The sequence below is a fragment of the Dermacentor albipictus genome, chromosome 2, assembly GCF_038994185.2.
Source record: "Dermacentor albipictus isolate Rhodes 1998 colony chromosome 2, USDA_Dalb.pri_finalv2, whole genome shotgun sequence".
NCBI lineage: Eukaryota > Metazoa > Arthropoda > Arachnida > Ixodida > Ixodidae > Dermacentor > Dermacentor albipictus.
The window spans coordinates 2,608,277-2,634,408 of NC_091822.1; the positions used below are offsets into that span (position 1 = coordinate 2,608,277).

Sequence of the window (26,132 nt, forward strand, 5' to 3'; positions counted from 1 at the left end):
ACATATATTAGTGTGTAAACCCATATAACGATATCCGCTGCGATTACTATCTCTATAAGTAATGAAATACCATGCTACTTGCAAGAACATATATCACCTGAGGATTTTAGAACAAATTTCTGCATTTCAACTATACACAATATGTGGTTTATTCAATAAAAGACCACAAACTGGGCTTTTTTGCAATGACAAACTTATTCCGAACTTTACTTACATACAGGCAAGAAAAGAAATTATAGACAGAAATATTGTTCGTCAATTTGTTCACCTGCCACTGTGGCTATTGCATTCTGCTGCTAAGACAAGGTGGGGTATTGATTTGCCAGCCATGGAAGTTGCATTTCGATGGGAGTCATAGGTGAGAAAAAAAGCTCTTGCACTTAGATTTCGTTCATCACCTTTTATTGAACCCTTACAGTTCAAAATACTATTGCATAGGGGGGCATGCTTATGCAAAATCTAACAGCAATAGAAAGCAAAGGGCAGAAATGTAAAACAACCATCTTTCGTGATAATTCAAGTGTGTAAATATTCATTGCATCAATGTGTATTGTTCAACAGCAATGCACAAATAAGCATGATCAGGTATAGCAAGTAATCTGTCAGGAAGCTGGTTCTACAGATGTATAAATGTCAAGGCATGAATGCTCATACTACGTCGCACACCTAGGACAAAGAAAACCTTTTTCAAGAGTTGTTCCTTCTGGCAGATATGAGTGGGCCATAAGCAGCAGAAACTTTATTGCAGGACATTGTGTAATACCACTTATGAAAGAATGAAGAGAGTGAAGAGGCTTTTAACAGTAGTACCTCATGCTGCTCTAATAAGAGGAACGATGAGCATAAACATTTCTGGTAGAGCACTTAAACAGTAACTTTCTGAAAGACAGAAAATTCCAGGTGAGAGTTGGATGTACATTTGGCCCACACACACCAAGAACACGGGCATACTACAAGAAACACTACAGCCAGGTGTATGGGAAAGCTATCTTATACAGAAATCAAGAATGATGCAACAAGCCCTTGACAACACTGCAGACTTTTTTGACCAATCTGGCCTCTCGCTTTCCGATAAGTCAGCTCATATCGACGTCGGAAAAAAGAGAATAACTAGAATCAAGAACTACCCCAGATTGCACATTGTGATCCACATAGCTGGACAAATATGCCTGCAAATCAACATGCACAAATCCTCAGCTAGTGTAACCCCATGACGCAGAGCCAGCCCGTGGGTGAAACAATTATGCAATGCCTGGACGCAACTTCCACACCTGGTGAAAAGAATAATCTCGAAATAATGGGGGTGGATGAATGGATACTATAGAAAATCGCAGATGCTGTGCTTGTGTCCAAGGTATGGTACGGTATGAATTACGAGCAGCACACAAAAAAGACAACTCATCGAATACAGGCATCGGGTAGTAATAACAGTTCTTACCAACTGCACCATGCTTGAAGACCACTATGAGAAAGAGCTAACGAACAAGCACCTAGACATGGTAAAGTTGCAGCCTGCAGCACAAATTCTTTGTCTCAAGAGCTCAGAACCTCGTCTCAAGATACTATGCCAGCTTGCCCATGAGATGCAAATACGACTACCCCTCCCTTCAGAAACACAACCCCGGGAGTACCTGAACTTGAAACACAACAGGCCCATTCTGTGGAATATGGGGGCAAACAATTAGGCTAGGAGACTATATGCAACTGCCAAACACACAGAGGAAGTTGCTTATCATGAAGATGCAATCAAACATAAGGCACTGATCTGGCAATAGCAGTGTAACAGTAGTATGACACTGCATAGAACTAAACCCCATATAAGTGAGTACTATTCCAGGTCATCCTGCATCTAGAAAAGCTGAACTGAAAGCAATCAAAGCAGCACTTGTAGTGCAGATTACACCCTGCACAACACCCTGCATGGATTCGCCAGAAACTGTCTGGGCCTGCACATCACACAAGATTGTCAGGAAAATCAGGAGATTGACACACGACTTGCAAGCACATGGCTAGAAATTAAATTACAGGATACATAGCCATGCAGATATTCCAGGACAGAAGCGCACTTATAAGCCTGACATAATAACTGAAAACTAGATGAGTTTGTGTGTATTCATTATTAACTAAAGTGCAACAGATAGACAACAGACAAGCTCTGTGTGTTCACTTCGTTCCTGTCCATCGCATTTCTGTTGCACTATAGTTAATGAATTCACAAGGCTGCACAGGAGAAGAATGATACCTCTGCACAAGGGCCCGATCTCACAACCAAATCCACGCGTGTGCACACACACACACGTTGCAAGAGTGCATAGCATGAAGCAGTATCAACAGGATGACACTAGATATGGATGAGGACTAACTTTCAACTGAGGTTCATTTGTAAGAATGTGGCGAGTTATATAAATTACCAGAAAAAAAGGACAATGAGCAAAACGAGAACAAGGTGAAAGCAGGAGCCAACGTTTCGACAAGTGGACTTGTCTTCTTCAAGGTCCACGTGTGGAAATCTTGGGCTCCTACTTTCACCTTGTTCTCATGTTGCTCATCGTCTTGAATTTCCATCTCCTGCCTTCCCCGAGTTTCCCCTGAAAAAGAAAGACATCTTTGAAGGATAGATGAAAATTGGTGCTTGATGCAGCCAAACATATATAAAAATGCTACAGAAAAAAATTAGAGAAAAATTCCAAGCGCAGGAAAAAATCATTACAATTGCCAATCCTGCATGCCAGCACCTTTCAAGAAACACTGTTGTTATTCAAATAGACAGACTTACAGCTTGCCTATGAAAGCACATTCTTCCAGTTCCATGCCATTAGAAAAAAAAAATGAGTTTCCTGGAAGGTAGCCACATGCACACTTGGTGATCACAGTGTTTTTTTCCCTGGACTTGTATATCTATATGTATTTTCTCCCTTTCCTGCTTTTATGTTTGGTTTCATCAAGCACTAGTCTTTATCAGGTTTTATTGCTGTACTACTTTGTGGTAGCCTTTATAGATAACTGCATTTTCACAATAAACCTTTTAATTAGAAGTTAGCATACCCTGTTCTTACTGCTTCACACTGTACATTCTTGCTACATTGGCCAAAGAAAAGATTTTATAAGGTATCATGAGGGCCATTAAAGTGACTTGTAGCAGTCTAAAAAAACGAATAGTCTGGCTGCAAATGGCACCAGAGAACACATAGGACAAACAAGAAAACCGAAATGATCTAACAATCAAAAATTTAATGTACACACCGAGTAAATGCTCGCTGACAAGCAATAGGCTGAACATACACAAAAAGGAGAAGCAAAAATTCATGTGCGTTTCCTGACAGGAAATGCATCCATTTCTAACGGAGGCCGTGATGACAAGATTAACCCAGCATGTTTAGATCTACAGCTTCCGTAATTTCTCTAGGCAGCCGATCTGCACAGAATGCTACGTTCTTCCTCTACAATGCACGCTCAGACGTGGAATGTGCATTGTAGAGGAAAAAGCTAGCATTCTGTGGAGATTGGCTGCCTACAGAAATTATGGATGCTGTAGATGAAGATACACTGGGAGAATCTTGTGTCAGCATGGACGCTGTTACACTTTCAGAGATGGATGCGTTTCCTGTTGGGATCTGTATGGACACACATCAAATCTTGCTTCTGCTTTTTGTGTAAATTCGATTTATTGCTTGTCGAACAGCATTTACTCGGCATGTTCGATAAACTTTCATTTGTTAATACACCTCATGATTGTCTTGGTCTCTAGCAGAAAGGTGTTCATTCTTTTTACAGTGAACCTGTGTATACCTAGGCGAAGAACTCATGGTCCGATCCCAAAAACCCTAGTGTAGGGGTATGAGCCATTGCATTCGTCTTGCATGATGGACGGAGACATTCCTTGTTGGGTAGGCGTAGAAATGCTTATGCATTTCACGCGTACATTTATCTGCGTATTATTGCAGGGAAGAGACACAGTGGGGGATGGGGTTAAGACAAGATCATGATGTCATTATTATCTCACACCAAAGGTGTGGTGGGCCATTGGCTAGACCGATAGTGACGTCGTTTCTCTCTAGCAGCAGAACGCGCGTGCAGCAGTCTCTCTCCGACTTCCCGATAGGTTCGAAAATCTGTCCGTGTATTTAATTAGATGAAATGTGCAGCCCCGGTGTGTCACTTCGTAACTACAGTGCATAACTGAGTCATAAATATTATGATTAACGCATTAAGAAACACAAGTGCGTAACATAATTCAGAAATACTTTGATGGACCCGCTGGATTAACACAATGAACCACTCCTTGCCCATTCCATGATGGTGATCTTGCAAAGTGCAATGTGTGGCATTCCAAATAAACAATGTGATAAACCCAAGCCAAACATCTGCATAACCTTAATAAGAAACACAGACATAACCAATAATATAGAAAGACTTGAATAAACCATTGGAATTCACCCAGTGATAATCACCGGGGCTGCACATTTCAGCTTCGCTGGTTTAGCATCTGTACAGGGTGCAAGGACAGTAACTTTTATGCGAAGCATATTACTAGAGCTCAACCCAGCTCCTCAGGCGCGGCGGTGTCGCCTTCAATACCACGTGACACCGTGACGTCACGACAGAGGAGTAACGAGGCTCCAACTCGCGCCGTCGCTCGAGGCGTCACCTTCAAGGCTGACCACGTGACACCGTGACGTCACGACAGAGGAGAAACGGGCCTCCAACTCGCGCCGTCGCTCGCGGCGTCGCGGCGGTATATAAGCAGCTGCGCTTGGCTCTGCTAGACACTCATGAGGTGAGATGCCCCCTGCAGACAGAGCTGCTCGTTGGAATGAGAAGCGAAGGTTGCGGCGTGCTACAGAGACTGTTTCTAGGTGGCTTGGCTACGGCGCAGCGACTACGCGCCCCGCATCGGACGCGGTGAGCGTCGAGCAACGCAGCGTTCGGCGCGACAACGAAATGTGCGCCTGAGCAAGCGCCGCACGTCTGAGCCAACGCCGACGACACCGCATTTTCTGCGACACGAGCTCCTTAACGCTGTCGCGTTAAAATAAAGGCTAGTATGCTTCGCATCCTGGGCTTAACCTTAGCTGAGCCACAGCCATTTTTTCTATTATTGTTTGTTAAGTATTGTATAATGCTGTGCCAGTAAAACACGCTGGGCTAGTTGATGCAAGGTATTGGTACTGCTTTTTTTGCTGGTTTTTTTTTCTTAATGTTGTGCCCTTCTTCCTTTTGTAACAACTTTTTTATTCCCCCTTGCTCCAACCTTGCAGCCTGCGAGATATATAAATAAATAAGTACATAAGCACGTCATTCATTCATCTGCATACACCTCGCACCATTCCTTGCTCAACAAACATCACTGCGTTGATGTCTCGCAGCGTGCATCTACATTAACTGCCGTTTGCCTTTCGGTATGGTTTGTGAACAGTGTAATGCATAAAGATTACATGACATTAAGGTTGTGACATAGGCGGTGCATAAGCAAACCTTGCAAAAGATGACATGTTGGATTGTTGAATATAAGACAAATTGTATATATCGCAGTTACTTTAACCGCATTTAATTGACCACTTGACAAAAACTTCACTTCGCATAGATTCCAACACGTACACTGAATCTGCAGTTTTCTTTTTCGTTTATTAATGCAGTCGTTACTGCATCGCCACATTGTAGATTTGAAAACAAAGTGAAATAAATTTGTTTGTTGCAATATAACAATATGTGTAGATCACTGCGATTGTAACACAAGAACTTGATACGAACATGCACACTGTAGGATGCAGACAAATGCTCACGACAAACTCCAGAATGTTTGAATCTTGATACTTATGAAACTGAACGGTTTCATTCCATGGCTGTCAATGAGAGGGAGAGAGAAAACTCAATTTTGTACGTGGAACAAAAGCGCATTGATAAGCTTAGACATATAGTCGTTGCTTAACACTTTGGAAATGAATAATTATAGCTTGCTATTGACATTGCAGGAGCCATTCGACAGCAAGAAAAGGAATCAGTTTTTCCAGCTCCGAACATTGAATTGCAGGAAATGCAAGCAAGCATAAAATTCTGCCAATATAACCTGTTTAGGAATACCAAATTAGAATAAACATTGAGGCTTGCATTTGTACTTTCTCTCGCTGAGCAATCTAGTTTGATATGACTCCCATAAGCATGTCGTAACAATGTCGTAAAATGCATGACTAGCTTAAGAAATCTGGATGATTGCTATAAATTACAGTGAAAAACTATAATATCTAATAACATTATTATTATAATAATAATATTTATTTCCACAAAACAGGCTAACCGTGAGAGGCGTGTGAGGCTGAGCAGAAAGCTGAAAAATTCTACGGCAAGTGCGCCTGCCGTGGGCCTACGACCCTGCATTATGAATAGCGCGTATTGATATGGTCTTCTTGTTAGAAGTTCCGAGTATACTACCAGCGCGAGACACGGGACAACAAAGTGGACGAGAAGCGTGTCTTTTAGAATGCTATGTTACAACGTACAGGTTTCTACAAAAGTGACGGTAACTGCTCGAAACATTTGATGCGTCGGCTTTTGCGCCTTTAGAAATATTGAGAGGGGGCTCCCATATATATATTCGCAGCGCAAGCACGGCGATGGACGAACCAGACTAGCGCTAAGGTTGAATTTCACAACACAATTTTCATTCCACGTCGTAATCACAGAGATCCTTTGAGGCTTCTTTCAGGGGCACACACGGGCGTTCGGGTTGGTGCCTCTTGTTGCATTTGGTGTAAGAATATGGCTAGGAGCAGTCACCACATATGCGCAACGACAGGCAATATACACGCATCATTTCTCCAGAAGCTGACGGCGAGCACGGGTAGCGCGAGGATCTTGTTGGGCTGACACGACAACTTCGTGGCAGCCGAATTCCGAATACTGCATATACGGTGAGGGTAGCTATATGAACTTGTCGATAGGTCATCTTGTAGATTGTTGTAGCGCAGGCAGAACGAAACGGTCATAGAAGGTAGATAAGACAACACACAGCGCTGAACCACCTGCGAACAGCTGTTTACGTGCGCGATGTCGCACTGAACTACAGAAACCGCCGTCGCGCACCCCAAGACAAATCTTAACTAACGTTTTTAAATTAGTAAACGTACATATTATTTGCTTCTAATCAACAGAAGTCAATAATATTATACTGTAAACGTTTTATTCACTACAATAAAAGAATTATGCAGCTTGTGCCACGAAACCTGGCACTAAGCAACCCTGGGCGTCGCACCAGTCGCATTGTTGAAATCGCGATCATGTGAAATGAGCCCTCTAAAAATCTCATTGCGAAGCGTGCGACAGCACCAATTTTCGTCGTTGCAGTCGCAGCATGTGAAACAGCCTTCACGCTATAGGAGGATAAATGGGGCTACCGCTCGGCTCCTCGCAGTGGTCGGCGCGCTGCCTTGCGCTATATAATAATAATATTTGGGGTTTTACGTGCCAAAACCACTTTCTGATTATGAGGCACGCCGTAGTGGAGGACTCCGGAAATTTCGACCACCTGGGGTTCTTTAACGTGCACCTAAATCTAAGCACACGGGTGTTTTCGCATTTCGCCCCCATCGAAATGCGGCCGCCGTGGCCGGGATTCGATCCCGCGACCTCGTGCTCAGCAGCCCAACACCATAGCCACTGAGCAACCACGGCGGGTTTGCGCTATATCGGATGATGTGTAGCCATAAGTTTAACAAAGGGCAACCATTTCCACACCATCAGCCGAACGAAGGCGCAGCCAAGGGTATTGCTGTCGCAATCTGCCAGTCTTAACCAAGCTAAGCCGTCAGCCATTTTTTTTTCTTCGCGCATGAGCATGAGGTTGCGCCGGAGGAGTTTTCGGTGTACAGGCGACAGACGGACGGACGAATCGGCTAGATATATAGAGCTTCGCTGTAATAAGGAGTTCGTTCATATATATGGACTTCTCGGAGACTGCAAATGATCGTTGTAACTTGTACATACGGTAAGGCATGGCTCCCTGGAGTAACGTAGCCTTCTCCACTATTTAAAGCCTCCGGTTTTATGCCTATACTACGGCTGTGGGGATAAAATTTCCCGTACGTATGCTTCGATTGTATAGTTTATCGCGCACAAAAGATGGTTTGCAATAGTGGAAAGCTATTCGTAAAATACTCGCATTTACAAATTTAAATTCGAATCCCCTGTTTGATTCAAGCACAGAAGCGAATCGAATAGGATATTATTTGATTCGTTATTTGAGAGTTTAGAATATAAGCGCAACAGCTAAATGTGTTCCTGACCATTTCGTAAAAAAATCATCAGGAATTCGGCTTATGTGAATCATATGCAGTGCATGAAATGCCCATGAATTATAAGAACAATGGTTGGGCCAAGTCCCCTTACAAGAGCCCGTGTTTTCCTACACTCCAATGGCTGGACACTTTTGTTCTGCAGGTGGTTCATGAGTGGCCTTCGTTAATGACATGCTGACTATTAGGATTGGGCAGGGACTGTTATTACGAGGCGTTAAGTCAGCCTGATTTTTGGATCGATTGGAACGTTTACCTCATTTTGCTTGAAATCACTTCTGTGCATGCTTACGCAATACAGGCGGTGGACAGATCGTATGCATACCTTCAATCTATTGATGTTGTCTTTCTCGGTGGTGAGTATTACGTTTGGTTGACTGCAAACTTATGGTTCGTTAAAGGTCATGAAGCATGGCGTAAGCAGGGTCGAAAACTTTTGGAACATAATGTTGGGGATCTATTCCATCACATCTGCAGTATATTTCACAGTTATAGTTAGAACAGTGGCTCTTATATCTCCGTAGGCGGTGACGTGGTCCTTTTGGTATAGTGTAATGTTCGTTCTAAAATTTCTTGGTGCTTTTCGCACTTATTCGTAAAGGATGACGACTTTCGCTGTTTTCTTTTATTGCCTATGAGTTGTTTTTCAGCTACACCTAGCTTTTAGAATTGCCTGTGGCCGATAGAACAAGTATAACCCTTGATCTAAATTAGGAATGTATATGTCACGTTCCGCTTGCCGGGCAGAAGTGCAGCCAATTAGAGATAAGCCGACAGGCAGCTTCAGACAAGTATAAAATGACTGCACGTTTAGTTTTAGTGTGCCGCTAAACAACGAATGCACGCTATTAGTTCAGTAGGCAAAACGTCGCCGTTCATCTCGCCTCGGTGTATGCGCAATTGAAAAGTCTCGTCACGGAATCGAGAAAGAGCCTGGCGCGTGTGAATGCCTGTCAGAGTGCGCCAAGGTGTCACTTCGGGCGCCCGCACGGTCTCTTGGGAGGAGTGCTGGCGTACCCTTTGTCGAAATGGGCCTTGTCCCGGGACTCTTTCAGCGGCGAGGCTGCGAAAACAGGCGAAGTGAGGCATCAAATACGAGGTCAGGCATCGCTACAGCGTCATCTAACAAGACCAATAGGCGGTGTCGAAATCCACGCCCCACCAATTGTTGCCTCTTGGTAAAATAAATAGATATCGAAGACTATGCTTTTGGAGAGTCCATGTGCCAGAAGTGGTTGCGGAGCCGGAAGAACGTCACAACTACCATGTTTTAGATAACGCCTATAACGAATAGAGAGAGCGCACTCTTGCGCGCGCCTCCTGGTCTTATGGTTTGAACGATCAGACGCATAAAACCCAGACACAAGAGGAATAAAAAGAACAACACAAACAGATTGTGTGTTCGTCATCATGTGTCCGTTCATTTTATATGCCTAATATTTCAAATCACGCAACCTTACTGGATTCGCTCAGCCCTATTTCATTCCATGTCATGTACACTCTGACACATGCACGTTCGATGAATCTTCAGTAATCACCGCGGATCGAACTCCGCTCAGATGTACGCACTACACGGTAAATTAGAGCATGCTTGTTGCTGCTATGTTTGGTCGCACTTGAAACATTCAATGCAGATTGGCTAATTTGAAACGGCTGACGGGAAATGATTGATTTGTTCATTTTATTGTTGGTGCTTAAGATCGCAAAGCCACACATTAACTGTGAGATACGCACTAACGAAGGGCTCTCGATTAATTCAGGTCCACAAAGAGCGACGTAAGTGAGCGTTATCGCATTTTGGCACCATCGGAATGCAATCGACGTGGAGCTGGGAATCCAATCCATAGCTTCGTGCTCTTCCAATGGACATGTTCCCTGCGCTGAAGCGGAAAGTAAACGTCGACATGGACTGTGATAAAATTGTGAAAAAGAAGACACTATGGTACGTGCATAGTAAAACGGATTCAACACGAGATGCAAGATACGTGAACCAACCACTATAGAAAAACCCCTAACGATGAACATGAAAGGAGTAATGCCTTGACGGCAAGCGTGCATACCAGGCGGCAGCTTGAAGTTTTCTGGCTAACGGGGAAGACGTGTTCGAGTCAAATGCGTTTTGCATATGTGCCCCGGTGCGGTGGAGCACCTCCTGATTGTCCAGTCCCGCATCTTCGGTATTTTAATCTGTGACCACCGTGTGTAACAAGAATGGGAAGTGGTGATACGGTGAAAATGCCAGCGTCAGGGATGGACAAGACACGACTTCACCACTATAAATTCGTGATGGACCACTGAACGATGTGTTTATAACAGCGATTACAAGCTAATTGAATTCTGACAAGCAGAAAGCAACACATTTGGCACAGAGGCATAATCAGATATGGGCCGCATTTATTATTAATTCCTAGCGCGTTCTTAATAGAAGGTGTGACAACTCCTAAATGACGGACCTGTTCTGCAGAATCCCGCTAAGTGGAGGAAGTGTCATGAAAGGGAAAGCTATCACCCACCTGAATGTAGCCCAAAGCTACAAAGAAAATCCATACAAGTTTTTCAGTAAAAAGAAAGAAAAAAGAATCCCTCCTCGTCCGCGATTCGAACACGGGACCAACGCCTTCACAGAGCTGTCGCTGTAATATCTGAACTAACCATGAGGCTAAGGGGTCATAGCGCGAAGGTGATTTACTTGACAATTCAAAGCACAGGGAAGCCTTAATAAGGCACAAGAACACTGAATTTTTGCGTCAACTGCGAAGCTTTCTTTTTGAGAAACCTGTATGGGTTTCCTTTGCAGGTTCGTGCTACATTCGGGTGGGTGACAGTTTTGTCTTTCATGAGACTTCCTTCCCCTTGCGGGATTCAGCAGGAGTGATTTGCCATATTGAATGTCGCGGTGCTTTGAGTTGTCCAATTATTCGCTCCCGCACTGAGATCTACTAGCCTACCGGTTATCTCCGGTGGTAGAGCAACCACCCAGGAAAGGCATTGGCCCCTGGTTCGAACTCAGGATCGAGGCTTCACCGAGAAGCTTTTGTTCTGAGAAAGCCGTAGGCGTTTCCTTTGTGCCTTCGTGCAGCATTCGTGTGGATGACAATTTCCCTTTCACAATGATAAATGAGCGGGCGAAGAGAAGAAATGTTATGCTCCGAGTATTCTGTGGTCTGAGCAAGAGGCAGAGGAAAAAATCTGCGGTCAAATCTAGGTACGGACATTGAGACGTTATCTGCGAGTACACCACTGGCTAAAAACCCGGGATGTATCGTGTAAATCTAAATACACAGACTTCAGTGGCGATTGCGTTTGTAAGTAGGATTTCAGAACATTTAAATTTTCTATAAGTGCACAATCACTGTGGTTATTCTGATATCTTTTGGTACATTTAACTCAGTTTTGCTGTGAGATGACGAGGCGATGTAGCATAACGATGTAAAAATTCTTGAAATAAAGCGTTTTTTTTCCGTAGTCGACGATGCAAATACCTTGGCAAACGTCGCAAATGTTGTTCTTCATTCATTAGCACCCCCTCGTAAATTTGGCTCTAGCTACACATTTGTAATTAACTTCTGATGAATACGCTCATTCCGGCAATGGCAGTTCAAAGGCGATACATATTTGTCTCAAGGTGCTATTGATTACTTGGAAGCAAGAAAGGTACTGGTGAAACACCTGCTGGTGAAAGCAAACAAGAATGGAAACGTTAATAAGTGGTGCCTGTTGATATGCGCGTTCAATATAGAGCAAAAAACTGGCATGCACATATCGCACACGTCACGTGTTTGATGAACATATAGGAGGTTCCTTTCCCTTGTTATTTGAAAGTCTCGCTTTGGGTCCCCTGCACATTTAAGAGATGTGGGTATTTTGCGCTAGTAAACATGCATTTAACGATCAAAAAATGACGTTTTTCCACCTGGATTCAAAAAATCAGAGCTCACGGCTTCGATACGTGGCCGTGTTGGCCACGCTACTACAAAAGGAGAATGCGAAAACAACTACGTGCTTACACTGTGGTCTGTGTTAAAAAGTCGCACGGAGAGAGGCGTGATGTCACAAGTGTCCTTCAGCGCGTTTATATTTTTATGTCCCAGTTTGCAGTCTTTTCTCGACTAAGAGAGTTCTGAGTGTATTGAAATATTTTAGTGGTATGGGAGCGCAGTTTGCACAAGAAACCATTGTTGGCCCTAGAAGCTGCCAGCAAAGCCAGGTACCTGAAAGTTTCACATCCGAGAGAGGCGCTAGAATTTTAATAATAGCCTGCGAGTGTCTAATTGGTATTCCACCCTTAATTTGCATTAAGCTGATTTCTTGTTTAAGCTTGCTTCAGGAGGTACCATTAGACACAACCAGAGCTTTGGAACTCCTCCTGTATATTTGTTGCTATGTTTATTCACATAAATGAATTAACGAAATGCTTCTTCTGCCCCCTCATTTGCTGAGAACCGACCGTTCCACCATTGCTTGACATAATGGGAGAAATCGTCCTGTCGGATCATAGGCTTGCATTTTTTTTTATTTTTACAGATAATGCATTTTGTCGTATTTCCGAAGGCTAGCAATACAAGTGCGCAGCTTCTGAACTCTAACTGAGCCGATGACGCAAGCACTATCTTGAATTTCTTTACGTATATTGAGTCCGACGGATGTCGTTAGTTATATGTGAATTTGCGCGTAAAGGTATTACTTTGACTGCGTAAATAGACTTGCGGCAATTCGAAAAACAAAAAATAAAGCAACAAACCGAGCTCATGGATAACACAAAATTGTATTGGTAAAGTGTTGCGTTCGCATCCCGGTGTGCGTTACACGCGTCGTATGTCATCTGTATGCAGGGATGAACTGATTAAGGGCGCTGCGCATGTGCATGCGGCTTATGAATGTATAAATCTGCGCACGTCCTACGGTAAAGTGTGTGTGTGTGTGTGTGTGCGTGTGTGTGCGTGTGTGTGCGTGTGTGTGTGTGTGTGTGTGTGTGTGTGTGTGTGTGTGTGTGTGTGTGTGTGTGTGTGTGTGTGTGTGTGTGTGTGTGTGTGTGTGTGTGTGTGTGTGTGTGTGTGTGTGTGTGTGTGTGTGTGTGTGTGTGTGTTGTTCCCAGCCTACCGGTTGGTCCGAAAAGTACGTCTCCGTTCTCAAGAGACATCACAAAGTGAAAAATCAGCCGAGTGAGAATTAAGTTAAGAAAGTATCAGAATAAACTTTCAACCTTCCGTACTCTATTGCGCGCTAAGTTGACTGTTGCCAAAACGAGGTTGTTGCAACGTTACAATACCTCATTTTATTATGAGTGATCCCCACCGCTTTTCGCGACACCTGTCGCTGGACACCGGAGGTCCAATGACGCACTGGGGAGTGATGTACTTGAGTCGGAGTGCTCGCGCGTGGCGACCTCTTTTACGGAATTGTTTTTACAATCTGTTTTCGCCGATGCTTCTGCACATGGTGTCTCATCCTCCACACTAACGTCTGCGAAGGCTGCACCAGTTCCCGACACACAACTGTCATATCAAGGCATCGTAGCTCTTTTTGCAAAGTATAAATGATAGTGAAATTGACCGCCCTTCCACTACTCTGAAGAGGGGTGCAAGCGTAACCTGGGGCCCGCGGCTCTTCATCGTCGTAGCGCCTCCGTTTCGCGCTCGCTCGCGGCAAGGTCGGCACGTCGACGACGAGCCCTTCCTCGAGCATGAGTTTCTACGTACGGCTTCGCTTGAGTACATTGGCCGAGGAAGCATGCCAAACGCCCTTCCTACACGAATATGGGAGGCCCGCTATCCGGAGGTCATATGCCTCCGTAACACAATAACGGGCCCCGAATGTCTGGTATAAAGTCTATTTCCACGGACTAATCTGGCCACGACATAAATATTGGGAGCTATCGGCCAATTTTACTGGCATGTATGTAATGAGAACTGTTCCAACATACAATTTGAAAATAAACTACGTCTATCTCAAAGACGATCGTGTACCGTACATAGGGTGTACATTAAAAATAACCCAAGGTGACGAAACTAATCCGCAGTCGCCCACTACGGCGAGCCTCGGAACAAGAACGCGGTCCCAGCACGTAAAACCCCCGAATTCATTTTTTATACATTACTAACCGTGTTCAAGGCTGAGACTGCGGAGCATACGGCACGCTCACCGTTGGCGTCAAGGTGTCCCTCAGCGTGCGGGCTGCCTCCGGAACGCCTGCGGCAGAGCCTGCGCGCCGTGCTCAGCACGATCGAGTTGGCGCGTGCCTCGCTCTTCTTGCGCACCGAGGAACGCAGCAGGCAGTCGCCCACCGCCGACAGCGGGTCCGAGGCGCGCCGCTGGGGCGCAGCAGGGTCCTCCATGACGTTCTCTGCGATGCACACAGCGTCGCGTCTGAGGATAGGGCGAGCCAGACGCTCCGCAATAGCGAAACCAATGAGCAGAGACGCTTTTATTGGGTTGGGTTGCCGGCGGATGGTGAACATTGTCACGCCCTATTGGCCTGCTTCAGAAAGGGTTTGGGAATGTTGGAGTCATTTACTGCACTATAATTTTTCCGAAACAACAATGTTTCGCGCAAGTAAACAAAACAATGTCGAGCCAAGTGTCGACGCTAAAAAAGGCAACGTCGATCTATGTGGTAGCTCAAATGGTTCGACGAATAAATGTTGATTATATATCTCTGTGCATCTGCCTTTTTCATGGTTAGTATTCACGTATTTCGTATTCTAGCGTCGTATTTTACGCGCAATGACGTCGGCGCCCACAGATACCCTTGGCAGGCCTGCAACGTAGCAGACGGTTGTTATTCCGGCAGCCTCTGTGTGGTGCGACTCCGTTCCGCTCGATGGAGCAGGTTGGTGTCCTGCCGCTCTATACGAATTCGGACGAGTTCGGACCAATTACTCCTGGCCGGCACGTGCTCTGGCGAGGCGAGCTTCGAGCGCGGCGGCGATCGCGCTGGCGCGTCGAGCGTTTACAGGCCTCGGCGCGCTTGCGTTTTCTCTCCTCAGCGTCGACAGGCCACGCGGTGGCATGTTGCCGCTACCACCTCCTCGAACGCCGACTCACATTCAAGGAGGTTTAAAACACTTTGCTGGAGTGGAGGTGACGTCTCAAATGTGAAGCCGGACTAAGCCATAGGCACAAAAAAAAGACGTCTGCAAATAGCGGGGATCATAAATCATCAGTAGTTCTTTTTGGGCGAGTTGGTCCATCTTGAAACATATGGGCAACAGCGCAAACAGACGACCACAAGAAGCAAGAGACGCATACACGAGCGGGGATTAGACAACGCGCCTTTTTTCCTATTCCGTGCCATTTACGATGATTCATTTTGCCGCACAGATTTTGTTCTATGTCTTTCTGTCACTTTCAGAGTTTGAGAGGAAAGCATAAACGGTTTGTGGCATTTTATGGTACATATCATGATAATAAGGTAACCAAACTAAAAAATTTTGGCCAGAAACCACGAGCTCTTATTTTCCGATTAGGCTGACAATAGCTTAGCAAAATAAAATAAGCTACGAGCGGATTTCAGCTTCTTGCGACCCTTTTTCACGGTAGAAGCATAGGCAAACTTTGGCTTCACCTGTGTGGATAAGAAACTGCGGGGTTGCCAGTCCAGCAATTTTTTTTTTTTGCAAATCCCCTCGGTTACAACGCCGCGCCATGACACCAACAAGGCCGACGAGACATTTCCGCGACCGCGCGTGCTCAAGGACGACAGCGCGTATGCGCACGATCTTCTGCAAGCCAGCCCTCCTGCCGCGGCACCCTCTCCCTTACGCCGTGCGTACATCGAGCCGGCTCAGCGGCTGTGCATGTACACTAACCCGCTGCTCTTCGCCAAGCAGGTGTTTACCGAGACAATCATCCTGATGCTTCTCCGTCTTTCGCTCGTCACCGCTCCTTCGTGCATGCCAGTTGCGTGTGCATCATGGCACCACGCAAACGATGACCCTGTGGCGATTACGACGCATCTTCGCGCATATCATATCAAATACCGCAACTAAACCGACAGTATCGCCCTCGCTGTTCCTGGTACTCGGACAAGCCAAACAAGCACCATCGGCATCGACAGCCGCCTTCCCGGCAGCTATAAATCCACCGCATCTGTGCGACTCGTTTTGAGGGCTTAGCGGCTGTGCCTCTAGCATGTCCACTAACACACTGCTCTTCGCCATGCAAGTTGGTCCACCACGCAGTTTATTTGCTAATAGAACGAGCAATTACTTCTTGGTACAGCTGCCGAGCCCCCAGTGCTTGTTTTCAATGGCGTGTTAGTGCTTTGCTGTTGCGCGTTTCCTGTTGCTGCAGTCAGGCGATATTGAGCTGAATCCTGGACCCGATACAACGGGAGTCTTAGAGGAGCTAAAGAAATTATCTTCTGGGCAGTCTAAACTTCTTTCGGAAGTTCATTAGCTTCTAGCAACTAATAACGCCCTGACCGAGCTCAGTAGACGTCTAACAACCGTTGAAACAAAGTGCCAGCAAATTGAGCCCATGAGACAGCAGCTCGGAACCGTGTAAACCGACACCGCTGAGACGGTCCGGTTTTTAGCTTTGAAACTCGCCTTGAAGGTGCCGATAACCGCTCTAGGCGCAATAACTTGATCTTTTATGGCTTTACGGATACTGACAAATCTGAATCATTTGCTCGGTTAGAAGAACTGGTCATTCGGCTGTGTTCTCACCAGTTGAATGTTTCCCTAGAGCCATGAGAAATCGAGCGAGCGCATCGCCTTGGTCGATACATTCCTGGTCGCTACCAGCCTATCATTGTCAAACTTTCCTTCTTTAAAACAAAAGAAGCCGCGTTGTCGAATGGCGGCAAGTTTAAAAACACATCGTGCAGCATGGGGGAGGATTTTTCTAAGCCGCGGTACAGAACGCCCGAAAACATCTAGTCACTTTTGCACGAAGCCAATCAGTTCATTTTTCTCTTCGCTTTAAAATAATATTCATAGGTTCAAAGCGCTACATTTTTGATGGAGCATCCCAATCCGTGAAAGAACTATAGCTACCGCGTTGTCACCAACATTCGCCTCGACGTGCTCTGTCTGCCCCCAGAGAATCTTTTCAATTTCTGTTGTTTTTACTAACATAAGAGGCCTTCTTACGAAAAGAGAATAAGTATCAAATCCAGTACCTTGGTCTGACAGTGATCTACTTATACTAAGTAAAACATGGTTTACCAATTATGTCGCTGACGCTGAAGTTCTGCGTGATCGAGCTACCGAATTTCGATGTTTTCCGTAAAGATAGGCAGGGTACTAGGGGTGGTGGTGTTGTATCGCAGTAAAAAACATCTAATGCACTCCACAGTTCATGTGGCCACTGACCTAGAAATTCTATGGCTTATCGTTCGCGCTAATCCACGACTACTACTTCTTGGCATCTGTTATCGTCCCCCCAACAGTAATCCTGACTTCCCCCGCGATCTTAAAGGGACACTAAAGTGGAAAATGATTTCTGCTGCATCAGTAAATTACCGTTCTACAACACGAAAAACACCACTCTTACAATGATAAGAACTTTGGTATGCCAAGATAAGCGCAAGAACGAATTACGGGTGGCGACGCCTGCTGAAGTTCCCGCACCTGTGGGCTGTGACGTCTTGTATTTTGATGGCATCTTCTAGGGCTTACTAATTATATATAGCGATACACATGGACTAGATTGTGTTCTAAAGGAACCAAATAATAAACATGGCAAGTTTCGGGAACCTTTATTCATCCAACGCGGCCCAAATACGAAAACATACTTCGGAGTCCCTGACGTCACGCTCACGTACCGGCGCTGGGGTTTCGGCGCGCAATTCAAATACTTATACTTGGACCTTCGTTTTCTCATCTAATAATGAAACTATTTTTTATATGACTGCCTGCAGGGTTCTCAAACAATGCTTCATTAGTCTGAACTGATTTATTGTTTCGCTTTAGTGTCCCTTTAATAACAGCATGAACCATTTAACAAAAAATTCCCGAACGCTTGCATCTTGCTTTTTGCGGATTTCAATTACCCACATATCAATTGGCCAAATTATTCTAGCACAGTTATTAGCATGACAGGAGCTAGAGAATTCTCAGATATTTGCTTTAATTTTAACCTCTCCCAGATGATAACTGAGCTAACGCGTGTAAACTCATGGCACTGCTAACGTCCTAGACCTCATACTAACCACTCATTCTGAAAGCATGTCCTCCATTAGCTACCTACGCGAAATAAGTGATCACAAATTAATTCATGCTGTATTCTCATTTTCACGTATAGTACGTCATTCGGATCAGAAAACAATGCGCCTGTACGAAAAAGGGAATCAGAACAGTCACCAGTTTTCTTGTGTCGAGCGATCTTCAAAACCTAACCCAATTGATTGATAGAATGCGACTTCGCTCTAGTCGAATAAACCATGGTTCACGAACGCATTAAAACTGGAAAACAAGAAGAAATGTCTATTTTGCTCCGCCTAAGTGAGGCCAAACCTTAACTCCTGGGAAAAATACTACGTATCTGAACGCACCTATTTGATAGCTATCCGCCAACAGAAGCACTCATTTTTTCATTCAGACCTACCCCGCATGCTCATCAGTAACCATAAAAAGAAATTTTGGCAGGTAATCAATGCCCAGTCATCCCCTGGTGTCAGAATGTCGAAATCTGGTGAAATGTTACCTGATATTGACTGTGCCAATCTGTTTATTAATGCATTTTCATCTGTTTTCACTAGTGAACCACACGTGCCTCTTCCTTTTTCCCGTTTGCTGTCATGCCTCCAATGCCGGATATTATGTTTTCACCAGATGGAACATCCGCACTCCTTAATAATTATAAATTATCCTCATCAGCCGGTGTTGACGATATCGCCTGAAAGCTTTTAAAAAACACGAACCGCATCTCTGCTATGTATCTAAGCCTGCTGTATTCCCAATCACTATCATGAGGCACGCTCCCTAACGAGTGGAAAAAGAGCAAGGTCGTTCCAGTCAACAAATAAGGTAACCGTAATTCACCCTTAAATTATCGTTCAATATCCATAACTAGTATACGTTGCAAAATATTGGAACACGTCATACACTCACACGTAATGAATTTCCCAAAAAGTAATAACTTTTTTCCATTCGTCGCAACATGACTTCATCGGCTTCATGGCTTCATCGCAGCATGGCAACACGGCTTCCGTTAAGGCCTGTCATGTGACACTCAATTAGCTACATTTCTTCATCACCTACACTCAAATCTCGATACTAACACTGCGATCGATATCATTTTTCTTGACTTTGCAAAGGCGTTTGATAGAGTAGCTCGTCAACGCTTATTATTAAAACTTTCTCGCTTGAACTTCCACCCAAATGTACTAAGATGGATAACAGAATATCTTAGTAACCGATAACAATCCGTCAGTAATAACAATAATACCTCAGAATTTCTTCCCTTAACATCAGGCGAACCCAAAGGTTCAGTTTAGGTCCCCTCCTGTTTCGAATATACATTAATGATCTTGCATTGCATGTTTCCTCTCAGATTCATATGTTTGCTGATGATTGCATTGTTTATCGAACTATGACTAACAGTAATGACGGCATTTATCTCCAATATGACCTGAACAACATTACAGCCTGTTGTGATGATCACTGGTTAATTGTCCTAAACACTAATAAATGTAAATCTATGTAAATTTCCCGCAGCCGTAATCGGCATGACTTTCTCTACACAATTAATGACATCCCAATATACACTTTAAACTCAATTAAGTACCTAGGTATTGCGATCACACATGATTTAAACTGGTGCTCGCATGTGACTAACATCATATCTTCTGCTAACAAAACCTTGGGATTTCTGAAACGCAACCTCCGCGATGCTCCTCAACAGGCAATATTACTAGCATATAAAACACTGGTTAGGCCAAAACTCATATACCCATCACCCATATGGCATCCTCACCAAGTGTACCTCAGCAACGCATTAGAATTCATGCAGAACCACGCCGTAAGATATATTCACTCGTCCTACTCATATGATATCAGCCTATCACCATAAAAGTAGTCTGGTTTGGAAACGCTAGCGCACCGTCGCCGTATCGCGAGCTTATCATTATTCCATAAATTCTACACCAGTTGGCTTCGCCGCGCACCTTACATTTTACCCCCTTCAAGTATATCGCTGCGCACGGGCCACCCACTAAATGTTGCTCACCCTAGAGCACGCACTGTCACCTGCTCGTCATAATGTTTTCATCGCACAGCTAAAGACTAGACGGCCTACCCCACAACGTCGCTGCCATCGCGACCTCATCAGCCTTCGTGGAAGAAGCAACAAGTGTTCTTTCTGTAAAGTAACATAGTGGGCAACCTCCTGTATTTTTGTACAGTCACCCCTAATGCAATACCCCGCAAGGGGTCTTTAAGGTAATGAAATGAAATGAAATGAAATGAAACAGGTGCTCCGTAAAGTCCCTCAATCATTTAAAAGTACCGCCAGGCTTTGATCCAGCCGACAACGCCTGCGATAGGCTGATCGGTGACATGTGACCTTGCTCCGCCCCTTTGCCGCCATGAAAGTTCCTGCGCGCCGGGCGAAGAGCGCGCGTTTCGCCTGTTGTGCTTTGCACATCGCTGCGATAATTTCGTTCCGGGAGGTCCGAAATGCCTTGTTGCTGTGCGGTTGGGTGCCGAAACCGGACGAAAAATGGCAAGAAGTTATTTTGCATCGCGCGCGGCAACCAGAACCTAACCAGACGAAAAGTATGGTTACACAGAATTGTACGGACGGACTTTGAACTCTCGGTAACAGCACGACTATGCGAGGCAAGTAACATACAACGATACAAAGGTGCCATAGAAAGTATACACGTGCGTGTGTCGAGCGGTGAGAGTATTTCACTCGCGTGCATGAATGTTGAGGGCCGAAGTTTGTGGAGATTATTTATTTTAGTTCGCTGTGAGCCCGCTGAATAGATCGGCATGACCTAGGATGCGAAGGACCGAAATGCCTTGTTTTTTTATTTTTTTTATTGAAGTGAATGTTAGGATAGGTTGGCGCCTTTATGTGGTGGCACCGGCTACTCCTTGTCACTTGGCTGACGAAACAAATTTACGCAAAAAGGGAGAATAGCGTCACTGAATATAACACTCAGTAGAACACCGGATCAATAAAAAATATCCAGTCCAACAGTACATGAGTCGCAAAGTTCTGTGCATGAGTTCAGTCCACGTACGCATATATGAAGTCCGATGTTTTGAACAGCCAAAACACACAACTCTTGTAATACACTCCAAGTACAGGACAGAATTATACGTATTGCGTAAAAGTTACGATCACCACATAAACCAACTATGCACCACGAACAACGTTTATGTAACTCATTTAGCGTATTCGGATTATCCAATACTTAATATTTTCCCAAAATGTTGGTGTCCTCTAAAAACGTTTTCAGAGCAAGAAGCGCTCTTTTTTGAAGGCTCGCAGTTGGCCATGGGCCAAGTATCTTTTTTAGAATGAATGGTCTTCTGTCTAATATAAACAAATTAGCTTGCAGTACCGTTCTTTCTGTATCGTATTTCGAGCACTCGAGAAGAAGATGATGCACATCTTCGTCTGGATGGCCACAAGAACACTGCGGACTAGAGACACGTTTTATTCTGTATAAGAAGTGTCTCGTAAATGCAGTACCAAGACGCAGCCGGTGTACCAAAGTTTCAAATTTTCTGTTGTTTCTTAGAGTTTCCGGCATTGATAAGTTTATACATGGGTCTATTGAGTATAACTCCGAGTTTTTAGTTTGCTGGTCAAACCAGGTAGTTTTGCTGAGACGACAAGAAATCTGTCTCAGGATCACACGGACTTCACTACGCAATAGGGGAAGATTGGTGGTCTCTGCGTTATTGTGCGCTCGATTCGCAGCTGCGTCCGCTGCAGTATTGCCAGGAAAAAATTGCAGTATTGCCAGGAAATGCCTTGTTGCTGTGCGGGTGGGTGCCGAGATCAGACGGAAGACGACAAGAAGTTACTTTGCATCCCGCGCAGCAAACAAAACCTAACCAGAAGGTAATTCTGGTTGCATAGAAATGGACGGAAAGACTGAACCGTCGGTAACTGCACGACTATGCGAGGAAAGTAACGTAGAGCGATACGAAGGTGCGAGAGAAAGTATACACCTGTGTGTGCAGAGCTGCAGTATTATTTCATTCGCGCGCATGAATGTTGACGGCCGAAGTTTGTGGAGATTACTGATTTTAGTGCATTACGAGCCCGTTGACTTAGCAAGTGCAGTATGACCTAGCATGCAAGTAAATAGTGGGGCAGAAACGCATTAACCCGCTGACAAATATCCGCATTGCGTTACGTGCGATAAAAAATAAAATTCAGCAGCGAATTCTACTTTTACACTTTCCTGTGTTTGTGCGCGCGTTGTTCACTGCGCTTTACAACATGCCTAAATTTTAATTTCCAATATCCTAATCGTATTTTGTGCATTGCATATGTGAATAAATATATTGCTAAGTGCCTTCATTACTCTGTTTTTAAAAACGAATACTGCATAGCCACAGCTACTGGCCGTCAAATAATAAAGCGTAATACTGTATATCAAAGTACATTACATACAGCTGCGAGCTCGTTCCTTCCAAGTTTCCCTTACACTCGAAGATGTTTCTGTAATCGGCAATGCCATTTTACTGATGAAAAACACACAACTGCAAATGAACATAAGAAAAACGCCACAAGCGATACGCGGATTGCCAGTAAAACACAGTGCAGTAATAGCTGGGTCAATCCGCGCGCGTTTCGTATAAGGGCCCTCTGATTCTTACGGGGAATTAGCGGTGCACGGAGGCGAAAAGGGATAAACACAACAATGCGCGTCATGATTCGAGTTTACGCGGCGACGTCGCACGGTTCACGAGAACAGTCAACCACATTCACACACGCGCACACACTACGCTCGATGTTGGTGTGCCGCGAGATCAGATCGCGCTGGCAGCCCGAACACGATCGAGGAGACACGCTGACACGATCCATACCACCTCTTCATCATGTCACGACAGTTGCACTGGCTCGTAGCATTGAACCACAAGACACAGCAGTCGTCGTGTAATCGCTACACGACAGACACACTCAGCGACAAGAAGACTGTTGGCGCACTCGTTTCCACAAACACACAGGATGTTGTTTAGTTGCCGTGAGGGTCGCGCGCTTTGAGAATCGCACGTTTGAGCGACGTTATGTCGAAAGTTTTCCGGTCCAAGCGACTGTCAGCCTTCATTTTTACACGACTTCTTCGTTCAATGCAACCGCTATGTGTACGCAGCACACTTACATGCAAAAGATTTCGCAGAACATACGGGATTAAGCGTAAGCAATAACCAAGGCTCGCGCGGCGATTGAGCGCAAACGAACGAAATGTAAACACGCGGAATCGAGGCGATCAAGCCCTCATTACGCTCTCTTGAGCTAATTTCTTGGAGCACTTATTTGAAATTAAAGGACTAAATTTAGCAGTTCGGGTCCTTCTTTCGTTTTTCGCCACAGTCAGGCACCAGAAGGTTTTATTTCTGCGCGTATGCAGATATTTTTTTACCTCACGAATGCCGCGGTTTAGCGCGGGCGCCGTCTGCTACAGGAACTTCCTAGGTGGCGCGCACGGCAGATGGCGCTACCTTGGAAATTATAGAGGGGCCTTAGTGCTCCGAAGACCCGGGGGCCCGCTGGTGAGAAGCGCGTCTGACTATTGGTGGTGTTTCACGTCTGCACCGCTGCACGGCAGCACACGTTAGGAGGCTTAAAAAGCGGGACATTTGAACGTGTAAGCAATTATAACTGTACGCTAAGTACGTTGAAAGAAATTAAATATTTTTTTTTTCAGTGTTCCAGGTCTTCACTGTTATCATTAAAATCCCTCAGGTGCCGGAACTGACGATAATGACTCCGACAGTTCGTCGCGCCGCGTGCACACGGCATGACGGCGTTTGTCGAGCCTTCGAAGCGGTCGCCGACAAGCGCTGCGGGCAGGCGATGAGCGATTAATTTAGCAGTGTTCACTTCACACTTGAGGACTCTGTCATCGTCGTTCTTGGTAAGCAGTTAAAAATTCAGACGAACAGGCTGAATCACAAGAGAGGGAAAGAAGGTCTGCATCTCGAGCTGCGACGTTGCCTGGTGGAGACGTACTGTAGGCGAGAAAACCGACTGCAACAGCAAGTCTTGCATGTGCAGACAGTTTCGATGTTCAGTGAAACGAGTCGATTGCATGGTTCGTAGAATGCGCTCGAACATGGGCACCAAGTTCTGCGATCGGGAGTGTACGGGGGTGGGAAGCACTTCGACCTGCTACACGTCACAATGTTCGTGTGCAGCGGTACACAATAAAATTTAAAAGCGTCTGAACTTGAGATTGTTGGTAAGGCTTCATTATGCTCAAACAGTACAAAAAAATAAGACAAGAAAGCTGGATAGGACATACGCTTACCTGTTTCTCTCTCTTGTTTCACTTTTCTTTATTTTTTTGCTGTTACCCCGTAAGGAAGTAGTGCGCAATAAATTTCGAACCATCAACACGTCGGAAAGGGCAAATTTGAGAAACATGGCTTAGCTAAGATGCACGTCAACGGAGCGCAGGCGGGCATAAATAAAACCGTAGTCATCCACTACGATGCGCATCTTCATCAAGGTGTGGTGTTGGCAACCAAAAACCTTCAATTCATTTTTTGAGCGCTTAGAATAATTCATTCAAGTGTACGCACATTGATACCACAGATTCCACGGCAGCATGGTTTTTAAGGAATTAACTGTCGTGGCTTCTAGAATTTGGACCTTCTGCATATAATCTAAATGCGAAACGTGCTACGCATAATTTTTCTGAGTATAAGCAGTGAAATATACTATTGTTAACTAACTTTATTAGGTGAAAGCGTTTCTATTTATTCATGAGGCTAATCCTATGCCTCACTTCCCAGAACTCTTCTTCGTATGAAATGAGAGCGGGAACGCTGCGTATTGTGACAAACAGTAGTGACGGTTTGTTGAAGCAGAAGTGACGAAAGTAAAATTGGTGGATTCAGCAAAAGACGAAAAGTCACGGCCGCACTGAGAGCAGTACTACACGCGTTTGCTTAAAAAAGGTAAAAGAGCGCCTCAGCAATTATAAGCCATATTTTAAGAGTTTGAACGAAAAGGAAACGGGTTAACCGAGGAGCCCGAGAGCGTCGCACGCGTAATGCGAATACGTGGGATCGTTCCCCACCTGCGGCAAGTTGTGGTTCATCCGCTTTCATTGCCATAAAGTTATCATTTCTTTAATTCAAGAAGTCAGTACATATAATTTCCCTGTAGCGGCAGCAGCATCGGCGTCGCATGAGACAGCCGTTCGAAACTTTGCAAAAGGGAGGGTCCACAAACCCGCCAAAGAAATCCTAAAACCACAAAATTTCAACGCCAGACCCATTAGAATCGTATGGGTTCCGGCCCACGCGTCGCATCCTGGGAACGAGGCGGCCCACAACTTAGCCCGAGGTTTCGTAAACCGGGCAGTTGGCGAGCCGGTCCTGAGCTCGGCCAGAGAGACTTTGACCACCTACCACGAAATAACATTATGCTACAGAAACAACAGAAGGACGCTCCCGCCGCCGGACAAAAGCCTTAATAAACATCAACAAGTGGCCTCGCGGAAGCTACAAACTAACACCTTTCCCAACCCTTATATATAATCTAAGGCCTACCCTGGAGTCTACAGCCCCGAATGTAAGCTCTGCGTGGACACAAACGCAGATTTAAAACACATTTTACTTGACTGCGACATTCTAAAACCGAAAAGAAAGTGGCATCTCTCTAACGAGCAAGAGCGGGAGGATGCGGTGTCCAGGTCGGACC

General features: G+C 45.0%; 1 protein-coding gene across 3 annotated transcripts in view; it reads right to left on the reverse strand.

The window, feature by feature from the left end:
- Nucleotides 1-26,132, reverse strand: part of LOC135921112 (uncharacterized) — a 424,568-nt gene that overhangs the window by 262,818 nt on the left and 135,618 nt on the right. For all 3 annotated transcript variants that reach the window (XM_065455430.2, XM_065455434.2, XM_065455433.2), the window contains exons 2-3: nt 14,431-14,631; nt 9,306-9,351 (exon numbers count right to left, since the gene is read on the reverse strand). In XM_065455430.2, coding sequence (XP_065311502.2) covers nt 9,306-9,351; nt 14,431-14,631 — 247 coding nt within the window. The remainder of the gene's footprint in view (nt 1-9,305; nt 9,352-14,430; nt 14,632-26,132) is intronic.